We start from the raw sequence: 13,251 nt of genomic DNA, 5'->3' as shown, positions 1-13,251 counted from the left end.
AGTGGTTCCAGGGGGACATGGGTCTGCATCACGGCTGTATGATGTTTAATCTGTTTATGGAAAGGGTTGTGGGGAAGGTAAATGGAAAAATTTTGTATGGCTTGACAGGTTTGATTTCAGTACATTACACACAATGACCAGAAAGTACATGCATATATATGAAGTCATTGTTCATCTGTTCCTGATGCTACTTAACTGAGATGGGAAAACAAGTAGGAATAAAAAATGGAGGAAATTATTCCACTAAAGATATTCTTCAAATTCCATTCAGTAAATTTTCTTTACCCTTCTGAGACTGCAGTTTACATGTACTTATCTATTATCACTGAACCCAGTAAACATAAAAAAGGAAAACTGACTTGAAACTTAACTGATTTTTTAATTTACATGAATGTGCATCACTTAGATATACCTATGTAATGAAAAACTTACTGAAAAATCTGTAAGGACTAAGCCCATGATTACAATCAGCCATGAACAGGTTTAAATATGTTTTAAAGAAGTACATGGATGAAGATATGAAAATGTATAGAATAAAGGCTGAGCATAGTCATAAAACCAAGGCAAAAAGAAAAAAAAAAAGAGTACAAGCCAAGATATAACTGAGCAGGTAATAGGAAAGGGTAAGGCTTGCATAAGAGGAACAAGTAGAAGAAAAGAAAACTTTATTGAAAGATTGGGAAGTCAACTTTGAATAGCAAAAAGATTCAGTAGGAAGTGAGAAAACTAAGTATTCAGAAAAGGAAAATAAGATTCAGGGTAAAGCTAAGAGGGAACTTACCTGTGACAACAGTGCGAACATTGGCATGGATGCGGAAGGGCTTCTCCCGGCTCACTTGCAGGAAATGGTTCCCACGCACAATCACTGCATCAATATTTGACTCTTCCCGCACCTCCAAGGACTCAAGCATGTCAACCTAGGAGAAGACTGAGTATGGTGGGTTGTTGTCAAAACATAATCTGAGAAGTGCTCATTTACAAATCTTTTTACAGTGCATAAGGGCCAATGTCAGCAGTGGTGTTTTCATTACATCATGTGTGAACAGCCACTACTTAAGGAAAAGTAAAGATGCTACTGATAACATATATTCTTTATATTTAACTGATATCAGCTGTTCTGATCATACTGTGAATGATACCCAACTGTTCTTATTAAGCTGCTGACTTTACACAGTGATGTGTCTTTATATTGTAGCTGATGATCAAAAGCAATCCTCATCATATTACTATTGTTGTTCAGGGATTTGAATTTTATGTACATGAACAAAGATTTTTACGATACCCAATTTTTCCCTGCTTGTTGATAAGTTTGCACTGTGGTTTCCATTTGAATATGAATGTTTATCTTTTCTTACCTACTAATGACATCTGTTTTTGTCCTATTTACTGAAAATCTTCATTTACTTTGGCAGTTTTTCAATAATTTACAAATTATTTCATCTTGGAATTGCAGTTGGACAACTATTCTCATGCTGTGCTGCTAGAGATGCACATTAATTTCATCTAATACGAAAAATTGCTTTTACTTATGATAACCATCATAAACGGGATATGTATTTATTCCCATCTTACAGATGATGTGCGAATCTTATAACCATCATAAACGGGATATGTATTTATTCCCATCTTACAGATGATGTGCGGATCTTTTGATGCTGTTAATGAAGATGTACTTTTATTTGTTCTCACTTTTTGATTAAGAAAGTGTATTGGTAGATATTTCCATCATGTTAAAACACTGTTAACCTGGTTAATGAAGATGCACAAATATTCTTACCTGTAGGTTAAAGATAAGATTTTACTCTTTTTCATCTAGTTATTAAGAATGTGCAGTTGTCCTTACAATATATCTCAAGTAGTACAGTTGTCTGCCTTATTCAAGTATTATCACTTCATTAATGAGGATGCTCATTTCTTATCTTGATAATGAAGCTGCACCATTTCTATCTATTTTCCCATGATGTTCCTTTTCTTCTATCTGTTCATCTTTGATCATTTCTCCATTTCCGACTCCATCCATAAAGCTTCCACTGCATCCAATTCCCAATTATTTCATAAGTATCTTCAACTGCAATATTCTTAGCCTTAACCAGTTCTCTCACTACATCTATTAATATAGTTATCAGCCTACCTCTCATATTCTCAACTGTGCTCATTATAACTTCCTGATCAACCTGTTATTTGCCATATGTTCTACATGACCATACCATCCTAAATGATTTTCATCCATACAACTTTCTCATTTCTTCATACCACATAACCTTGTCACATCTTCATCCTTTATTTTATCTCCTATATTTTATCAATCATCCTAATTCCTGACACCATCACTGAAACCAGTACTTCATGCAAGTTTCTTGCACATTATATGCTTAAAATTACAATTTCTGTTCCTTATATTCATATATGCCATCCATTTAACTACTCTTGTTCAGGACTTTATAGTCTGCTTTCTTTGCCCTCCATTCATAGTTTTTTCGAACTTCATTTCCAAATTCTGTTTTTTTCCTTCAAAACCTATTTTAACTCTTCACACCACCATGCTGTACCTCTACATACAGTGCTGCAAACCCCCAAGCAATTATCTAATTATGGATTCATACTATCACCACAGTATTTCAACCTTGCCTTGTAATTTTAAATCCTCTCAGCTTCTTTAACTTGCCTTGAAAGTTAAGTTTCAACCTCATTCCTCCAACTTTCTACATTTATCTTTTTAATCCTTTGTACTTGTAGTTCTATACCATCTTCATGTTTAAAAAATGTATTTGCAACAATCATGCCTGCTGGTGCACATGATATATGTATTTTTTCACCATTGTCATTTACATTTAATATCCTATACTCAGCTATCACTTGCTCCTCCACTCTATCCTTCAGTTGAGCCTCAACCATCCATTCAAATGACCACCTCACAATTACTTTCCAAAATTTACATCCTCAACTACTATTCCAAGGTCACTTCGGTAGGCATCCTTAACCTCTTATTCTCTCTCAATAGATGATCCTTGTTCAACATTACTGATATTCTCAACCTCTCACACTTGTGCTTTCCCTGAAATAATCTTACACCAACACCCTTTCAAAGCTTTCCTTCTCACCATGTTAATGAGTGAGCCCATATTTTCTCACCTTATTGTTAAGGATGCGTAGTTCACCCACATTATGCAAACCTTCAAAAGCAAGGTCACGCAGCATCCCGAGGTCAGACTCTTGAATGGATATCTGGGTCACGTTTTTGAGTCCTCTGTCATCCAACAAAGCAACAAAGAAAATAATGAATCATGAAATTGCCTCTTTCATGACCTCTTCAGAAATACAAAATATTCAGAGCTGGTTAAAATTAACTTTTCCATTTACATGCCTGACATGGTTAAAACTCATTTTCTCAAGCACTGATAACCTAGATTTCAGTAAAGGTTTTGTTTCTTGCATATTCTTCACTCTAGGAAAAATTACTTCTGTACATTCACTCAAAACTTTAGGTTAAATACTTTGGTAAAATCCCAGTTTAGCTGCTCTGCTTTATTCCTTTATGAATTTAGATAAAACTGGTATTAGTGCATGCTTTACACTCAGGAGAGTTGATTGAGAAGAGGAAAACATGATTTTGAGCATTAGCTTATATTCCAAAATAATCATTAGTAAAGAGAAGGGCTGTAAAGATATGGGAAAATGTGGGGTTAAAAATATCTAGGAATCAAAACGGCCAATGAAAAGTTCACCCGCTTTCCCTAGCAGCCAAAATCTACCTTTTAACTAGTTTTATCTTCCATGGCGGTCACTCGATGTGTGTAGTGATAGTGTGTTCACTGATGAAGTCTGTGTACAAAATCAAATACAGGACCAGAAGGATCAGAAAAATGAGTGGTAAACCATCATAAGGATTGCTGAAACAATTCTAACAATCAAAAGAACCTCTGAAAACATTATGTAACTTCCCCAGCAACCTAAAAATTTTAATGAAATAGTTTAGATATGCAAACGCCATTCTATTCTGCTCTGCGAGGCTACATGGAGAAGCAGTGCACTGCTTACGTATGCACTGTTGTTGTACGAACGAAAGCATCCAATGCCCAGTACATGCATATCAGCACTTATTTTTCCTTTATTGTACAAAATAAGTGCCAATATTGGTTGCATGGGGGAAAACAAGGTGGCTTTCATAGATCTGTAGATTCCAAGCAAGTTCAATGAGTAGAAAAGGGGTACGGGGTCACTCCCTGGAATCCAATGAGGGGCCCAGTCCTTTTTTTTTTTCCAAATATCACTTAATCCTTTCTTGATTATAATGGGAAAGTCTCATACTTTTTCAGTAAGTTGTTAACAAGGTTGGAGAGAGAAAGAAAGACAGAAAGGCCCCTAGAAACATTCACAGGGGAGTAGGGCTCACAATGCCTCTGATTTGTAGCCATTTCACTAATTTTTATTTTTTAACTACAGATTTTTCCTAATCACTTTTAAGTATCAAGTCAGATCATTATAAACAGAACTACTGGTCAAAATCAACTCTCCTATGTATAGGGAACACAACAGGTTCATCCAGTTTCACATGCAGTGGTAATGCTAAACTGGATATTTACCAAAATGAAAGCTAGAACAACCAAACCTTGTTTAGGTTAGGCTCAGGAAAAGATTCTGTTAGCTATGTTATAGACACTTTTTTGAGAGGACATACTGTACATCTGTAACAACTGAAACAAATTTTTCCCACGATTAACTGGATATGTCCACAGTTGCACATAAGTCATTTTTTAGTACAACTGTGATTTGTGGGCATAACCATTATTTCCTAACTTTTATTCGTGAAATTCACTTGCACTTTACAAGGGAACAAGGTAAAGTGGGCTCTTTTGAAGCAGGGTCATGCAACCTTGGTTAGGATTCAGTCAACATGAGTTGGATCAGATGGTTGTGCACAGTGACTGGTAAACCTATTACCAACCTGAAGGTGTGTGGCCTCAGGGCATGGAGGTCTAAACTGTGGAGACGCAGAAGACCAACACCCTCAAGGTCGTAGAAGGCATCAGATTCTATTACCTGAAGAAGAAAGACAGACAACTGAATAGCGTGTACAAGAAATCAGATTTCGACAGCTTTGGTCAACCGCAACTGATGTTTCTGTATCAATTATTAAATCACGAGACTATCTCGTTAAAATTGGGAATGAAAGTAATAATAACAGGAAGCAATAAATGGATAGAAACAATTAATATAGCTTTTTCATAAAAGCTGACTACTTGTTTTTTTATGCATTCAAAACTCTCCTTTCACAAATTCAACGTTCTACAGACAGTCAATCTGTTTCACATAAGAACTCATTTGAATAACTCGCCTTGAAGAAATATTAAGCAAGTGAATGTAGGTAATGAAAGGGTAAGAGAGATGAGTGGAAATAAAAGGAATGTGGTTGAGAAAGTAGAAGAGGGTGTGTTGAAATGGTTTGGACATATAAAGAGAATATATAAGGAAAGATTGACATAGAGGATATATGTGTCAGAGGTGGAGGGAACAAGGAAAAGCAGATCAAACTGGAGGTGGAAGGATGGAGTGATAAAGATTTTGAGTGATCAGCATCTGAACATACAGAAGGTGAGAGGCGTGCAAGGAATAGAGTGAAATGGAACGTTGTGGTATACTGGGGTCGACATGCTGTCAATGGACTGATCCAGGGTATGTGAAGCGTCTGGGGTAAACCATGGAAAGGTCTGTGGGGTGAGGTGTGGTTTCAGTGCATTACACATGACAGCTAGAGACTAAGTGTGAATGAATGTGGCCTATTTTGTGTTTTCTTGGTGCTACTTCGCTGAAGCAGGGGTGCAGCAATAATATTTCCTGTGGGGTGGGGAAGCACCAGGAATTGCTGAAGGCAAGCAAGTATGAGTATGTACATGTGAATTTATGTAAGTCTGTGTATGTGTATGTATACATATGTATATGGGCATATATATATATACATATATATATATATATTTTTTTTTTTTTTGCCGCTGTCTCCCGCGTTTGCGAGGTAGCGATATATATATATATATATATATATATATATATATATATATATATATATATATATATATTTTTTCAAACTATTCGCCATTTCCCGCGTTAGCGAGGTAGCGTTAAGAACAGAGAACTGGGCCACTGAGGGAATATCCTCACCTGGCCCCCTTCTCTGTTCCTTCTTTTGGAAAATTAAAAAAAATTGAGAGGGGAGGATTTCCAGCCCCCCGCTCCCTCCCCTTTTAGTCGCCTTCTACGACACGCAGGGAATACGTGGGAAGTATTCTTTCTCCCCTATCCCCAGGGATATATATATATATATATATATATATATACATATATATATATATATATATATATATATATATATATATATATACATACATTTTACATTTATTTGATATACTTTGTCGCTGTCTCCCGCATTAGCGAGGTAACGCAAGGAAATAGACGAAAGAATGGCCCAACCCATCTACATACACATGTATATACATAAATGCCCACACATGCACTTATACCTATATATACATTTCAATATATACATACATATTCATACACAAACATATACATATATACACATGTAAATATTCATACATGCTGCCTTTATCCATTCCTGCTGCCACCCTGCCACACATGAAATGGCACCCTTCTCCCCCAGCGTGCGTGCGAGGTAGCGCTAGGAAAAGACAAGAAAGGCCACATTCGTTCACACTCAGTCTCTAGCTGTCATGTGTAATGCACCGAAACTACAGCTCCCTTTCCACAACCAGGCCACACAAAACTTTCCACGGTTTACCCCAGACGATTCACATGCCCTGGCCCAATCCATTGACAGCACGTCGACCCCAGTATATATATATATATATATATATATATATATATATATATATATATATATATATATATATTCCTTTCATACCATTCGCCATTTCCCGCGTTAGCGAGGTAGCGTTAAGAGCAGAGGACTGGGCCTTTGAAGGAATATCCTCACCTGGCCCCATTCTCTGTTCCTTCTTTTGGAAAATTAAAAAAAAAAAAAAACCCAGAGGGGAGGATTTCCAGTTTTTTGTGTATTCCATCACTAGTTGTTTTCACTACGACTTAATTTACAGGCCTGTCTACCTCGGAAATCCTTTACAGCCATGTTGAAAAACTCTAGTAGATTCCAAAGGTTGGGTGGTTTAGACATAAAAACTGCCAAGCCATCAAAGTCAAGCTTCTACCATCAATTGAAGAATCTTCAGTACCTAATTCTAAGACCATAAACACTCTCATCATACATGAGGCCTAATGATTCCAATAAAAGCAAAATTCCGCTGTAAATAAAAATCAGTTAACTCCCAGTCATAATTATGTACCGATATTTAAAAAATCTAACTATAAAGAAATGACACTGTATTCTACTACAAATATTTCCCTTTCACTCATATTACTACAGCTGGAAAATTGATAATCTAATAAAACTGATAATCTAATTAACATATGCAAATGAGGGTCAATTTGATTTGAATGAAATTAAAGCAACTAAATACAGTCGACATGCATGTGAAGATGGAAGTTTTCTCTCATAGCCTATCTGAGACAGGCATTGGGAGAGACTTCATACTACAGGAGATACTCTCTCAGGAGAATCTTTAGTTTAGAAAACATTGTAAAAAAAAAAAAGCGTACATGCAAATTTAGCCTTTTTGTACTATACCTTATACTGGGAATGGTAAAAAGCACTGGAGCTTCTAGACATTATAACTACACCATGAAACCTTTAACGATTTGTCTGAATTTGCAAAAAGTGTTCCATCACTTGTAAAACATACACAGCAAGAGTTAGTTGTCCCTTAAGAGTTATCCAGAACGCTTGAAAAAGATGCCAAAAGATTTTTTTAGATGGTGATAATACTATCTTGACCTTATTGATCACGACAGCTGGTGGGCCTAATGCCCAACTAACCAACTGCTTCTATGTAACGTACTGGGTTACAGGAAAAATTTTATTAATTGGGTATTCAAGTGCTGACTGTATGCTATAAAGTACTTCAGTATAGACAGGTAGTACTCAAAAATCCACAGAAAATGTAAAATTCAGTATTGCAACAAATCAATGCATTATGGTTATAACCTACTTCAGGGTACAGTTCTGAAACCAATTAACCTAATGAGAACCTAGATATGGGATTAGAGAGCTCACACTTGTCCTGATTGAGTGCATAAGCAAGACATCAGGACGATTCTTACTTTCATGTTAGGAATACAGCAATGACAGTCCATTCCCCTGCATAAAGATAAAAGCCTACATGAGGTTGTTCTTTTGTTCCTCAGGTTTGTGACTGGAATGGATTCATGTCATCTGACATATTCTCTGTAGTCTTCTATATCAGCTACAGGTGGCATAATCAGATTCAGTCATAAGTGCTGAGGCAAGAATCACCACCCAATAAGCACAGTTAGCTCCGCAGTGCTCTCTAAGCCTAATCTATAAAATCCACCTTTTCTGCCTAAATGCAAATTCAGCTTATAAAATATTCAATTCAATTGGGAGGTGAGTTTGAATGGAGAAAAACTGGAGGAAGTAAAGTGTTTTAGATATCTGGGAGTGGATCTGGCAGCGGATGGAACCATGGAAGCGGAAGTGGATCATAGGGTGGGGGAGGGGGGCGAAAATTCTGGGAGCTTTGAAGAATGTGTGGAAGTCGAGAACATTATCTCGGAAAGCAAAAATGGGCATGTTTGAAGGAATAGTGGTTCCAACAATGTTGTATGGTTGCGAGGCGTGGACTATGGATAGAGTTGTGCGCAGGAGGATGGATGTGCTGGAAATGAGATGTTTGAGGACAATGTGTGGTGTGAGGTGGTTTGATCGAGTAAGTAACGTAAGGGTAAGAGAGATGTGTGGAAATAAAAAGAGCGTGGTTGAGAGAGCAGAAGAGGGTGTTTTGAAATGGTTTGGTCACATGGAGAGAATGAGTGAGGAAAGATTGACCAAGAGGATATATGTGTCGGAGGTGGAGGGAACGAGGAGAAGAGGGAGACCAAATTGGAGGTGGAAAGATGGAGTGAAAAAGATTTTGTGTGATCGGGGCCTGAACATGCAGGAGGGTGAAAGGAGGGCAAGGAATAGAGTGAATTGGAGCGATGTGGTATACCGGGGTTGACGTGCTGTCAGTGGATTGAATCAAGGCATGTGAAGCGTCTGGGGTAAACCATGGAAAGCTGTGTAGGTATGTATATTTGCGTGTGTGGACGTATGTATATACATGTGTATGGGGGTGGGTTGGGCCATTTCTTTCGTCTGTTTCCTTGCGCTACCTCACAAACGCGGGAGACAGCGACAAAAAAAAAAAAAAAATCTTTTGATGTCAACCCATTCATCATTTGTTTGAGGAGGGCTACAGATTATCACAGATTAAGCAAATTGGTCTAACCTAGCATGATGAACAGTGAGAAACCTGGGCCAAGCAAATTTTTTTTTTTCACAATGTGATGGTAACCTTGTCGTGTTGCCCAGTTGTGACACTACCCCAGAAGGGCAACAGGTGTTGACACTGACCTTAACCCATGAGGGAAGCATGTGGTGACACTGACCTTGACCCAGGAGGGCAGATAGAGAAATTGAACAGTCCGGAGGCCTGAGAAGGCTCGCGGCCTCACCCGGAGCAATGGGTTCTCCTGAAGCAGGATCATGCCAATATTCCTGCTGCCAGCCAACACGTACCTGAAACACAATAACATAAGCTCCAGGTATGGAGAGCACAGGTATGAATCCACATTTGAGACAGGGAAAGGGTTCAAACCCACAGCCAAAATCCAGTCCACAACAAGATCCTAATTCGTGAAATTCCTCCCATTTATTTACCAGTGCCACACAACTTTCAAAGCAAAGTTTGTAAGTCTGACTCACATCTTCTAATGAAAGGAAGGATTTTGGTGATTTCAGCAGCACCTGCTAAAGTCTGACATTCTCCCAATGCTGGATGGAAGACTGTAATCAATTATAACTAAAGCAATTGCATTTAATTGTTCTGTAAAGGTTACTGATGCCTCCATTTTCAAATATTAAAGTATAAATATGAGGCAAATCATGTGGTGTGATAAACAGGTCTTAAACAGACACTTTATCAAAGAAAATATATATATATATATATATATATATATATATGGTAAATATAAATATATATATATATATATATATATATATATATATATATATATATATATATATATATATTTATATATATATATATATTGGGAGGTGAGTTTGAATGGTGAAAAACTGGAGGAAGTGAAGTGTTTTAGATATCTGGGAGTGGATCTGTCAGCGGATGGAACCATGGAAGCGGAAGTGGATCATAGGGTGGGGGAGGGGGCGAAAATTTTGGGAGCCTTGAAAAATGTGTGGAAGTCGAGAACATTATCCCGGAAAGCAAAAATGGGTATGTTTGAAGGAATAGTAGTTCCAACAATGTTGTATGGTTGCGAGGCGTGGGCTATGGATAGAGTTGTGCGCAGGAGGATGGATGTGCTGGAAATGAGATGTTTGAGGACAATGTGTGGTGTGAGGTGGTTTGATCGAGTAAGTAACGTAAGGGTAAGAGAGATGTGTGGAAATAAAAAGAGCGTGGTTGAGAGAGCAGAAGAGGGTGTTTTGAAATGGTTTGGGCACATGGAGAGAATGAGTGAGGAAAGATTGACCAAGAGGATATATGTGTCGGAGGTGGAGGGAACGAGGAGAAGAGGGAGACCAAATTGGAGGTGGAAAGATGGAGTGAAAAGGATTTTATGTGATCGGGGCCTGAACATGCAGGAGGGTGAAAGGAGGGCAAGGAATAGAGTGAATTGGAGCGATGTGGTATACAGGGGTTGACGTGCTGTCAGTGGATTGAATCAAGGCATGTGAAGCGTCCGGGGTAAACCATGGAAAGCTGTGTAGGTATGTATATTTGCGTGTGTGGACGTGTGTATGTACATGTGTATGGGGGGGGGTTGGGCCATTTCTTTCGTCTGTTTCCTTGCGCTACCTCGCAAACGCGGGAGACAGCGACAAAGTATAAAAAAAAAAAAAAAAAAAAATATATATATATATATATATATATATATATATATATATATATATATATATATATATATATGGTAAATTATATGGGAGGGTATTGATTGAGAGGGTGAGCAGTGTGGTTTCAGAAGTGGTAGAGGATGTGTGGATCAGGTGTTTGCTTAAAAGAATGTATGTGAGAAATACTTAGCAAATGGATTTGTATGTAGCATTTATGGATTTGGAGAAGGCATATGACAGAGTTGATAGAGATGCTCTGTGGAAGGTACTAAGAATATATGGTGTGGGAGGCAAGTTGTTAGAAGCAGTGAAAAGTTTTTATCGAGGATGTAAGGCATGTGTACGTGTAGGAAGAGAGGAAAGTGATTGGTTCTCAGTGAATGTAGGTTTGCGGCAGGGGTGTGTGATGTCTCCATGGTTGTTTAAATTGTTTATGAATGGAGTTGTTAGGGAGGTGAATGCAAGAGTTTTGGAAAGAGGGTCAAGTATGCAGTCTGTTGTGGATGAGAGAGCTTGGGAAGTGAGTCAGTTGTTGTTCGCTGATGATACAGCGCTGGTGGCTGATTCATGTGAGAAACTGCAGAAGCTGGTGACTGAGTTTGGTAAAGTGTGTGAAAGAAGAAAGTTAAGAGTAAATGTGAATAAGAGCAAGGTTATTAGGTACAGTAGGGTTGAGGGTCAAGTCAATTGGGAAGTAAGTTTGAATGGAGAAAAACTGGAGGAAGTAAAGTGTTTTAGATATCTAGGAGTGGATCTGGCAGCAGATGGAACCATGGAAGCAGAGGTGAATCATAGGGTGGGGGAGGAGGCAAAAATCTTGGGAGCCTTGAAGAAAGTGTGGAAGTCGAGAACATTATCTCGGAAAGCAAAAATGGGTATGTTTGAAGGAATAGTGGTTCCAACAATGTTGTATGGTTGCGAGGCGTGGGCTATGGATAGAGTTGTGTGCAGGAGGGTGGATGTGCTGGAAATGAGATGTTTGAGGACAATATGTGGTGTGAGGTGGTTTGATTGAGTAAGTAATGTAAGGGTAAGAGAGATGTGTGAAAATAAGAAGAGCATGGTTGAGAGAGCAGAAGAGGGTGTTTTGAAATGGTTTGGGCACATGGAGAGAATGAGTGAGGAAAGATTGACCAAGAGGATATATGTGTCGGAGGTGGAGGGAACGAGGAGAAGTGGGAGACCAAATTGGAGGTGGAAAGATGGAGTGAAAAAGATTTTGAGTGATCGGGGCCTGAACATGCAGGAGGGTGAAAGGCGTGCAAGGAATAGAGTGAATTGGATCGATGTGGTATACCAGGGTCGACGTGCTGTCAATGGATTGAATCAGGGCATGTGAAGCGTCTGGCGTAAACCATGGAAAGTTCCTGTGGGGCCTGGATGAGGAAAGGGAGCTGTGGTTTCGGGCATTATTACATGACAGCTGGAGACTTGAGTGTGAACGAATGGGGCCTTTGTTTTCTTTTCCTAGCACTACCTCGCACACATGAGAGGGGAGGGGGATGTTATTCCATGTGTGGCGAGGTGGTGATGGGAATAAATAAAGGCAGACAGTATGAATTATGTACATGTGTATATATGTATATGTCTGTGTGTGTATATACATGCGTACACTGAGATGTATAGGGTATGTATATTTGCGTGTGTGGACGTGTTTGTATATACATGTGTATGGGGGTGGGTTGGGCCATTTCTTTCGTCTGTTTCCTTGCGCTACCTCGCAAACACGGGAGACAGCGACAAAGCAAAATAAATAAATAAATATATCACTTGCTCAAACCATCTCACACCACATATTGTCCTCAACCACACTCTTTTTATTACCACACATCCCTCTTACCCTCTCATTACTTACTCAATCAAACCACCTCACACCACATATTGTCCTCAAACATTTCATTTCCAACACATCCACCCTCCCCTCACAACCTTATCTATAGCCCATGCCTCGCAACCATGTAAGACTGTTTGAACCACTATTCCTTCAAACATACCCATTTTTGCTCTCCAAGATAACTCTATTGCCTTCCACACAGTCTTCAGCACTCCCAGAACCTTCACCTCCTCCCCAACCCTGTGAATCACTTTCGTTTCCATGGTTCCATCCGCTGCTAAATCCACTCCCAGATATCTAAAACACTTCACTCCTCCAGTTTTTCTCTATTCAAACTTACCTCCCAATTAATTTGTCCTCTCAACCCTACTGA

General features: G+C 38.7%; 1 protein-coding gene across 3 annotated transcripts in view; it reads right to left on the bottom strand.

Annotated features, from left to right (window-relative positions):
• Positions 1-13,251, bottom strand: part of LOC139755385 (uncharacterized) — a 150,009-nt gene that overhangs the window by 6,192 nt on the left and 130,566 nt on the right. For all 3 annotated transcript variants that reach the window (XM_071673629.1, XM_071673630.1, XM_071673631.1), the window contains 4 exons: positions 9,577-9,706; positions 4,946-5,040; positions 3,133-3,247; positions 782-917 (listed from right to left, as the gene is read on the bottom strand). In XM_071673629.1, coding sequence (XP_071529730.1) covers positions 782-917; positions 3,133-3,247; positions 4,946-5,040; positions 9,577-9,706 — 476 coding nt within the window. The remainder of the gene's footprint in view (positions 1-781; positions 918-3,132; positions 3,248-4,945; positions 5,041-9,576; positions 9,707-13,251) is intronic.

The sequence above is a fragment of the Panulirus ornatus genome, chromosome 19 (genome assembly GCF_036320965.1).
Source record: "Panulirus ornatus isolate Po-2019 chromosome 19, ASM3632096v1, whole genome shotgun sequence".
NCBI lineage: Eukaryota > Metazoa > Arthropoda > Malacostraca > Decapoda > Palinuridae > Panulirus > Panulirus ornatus.
Note: the sequence above shows the minus strand (reverse complement) of the source record. Positions and strands in the feature narration are given on the sequence as shown.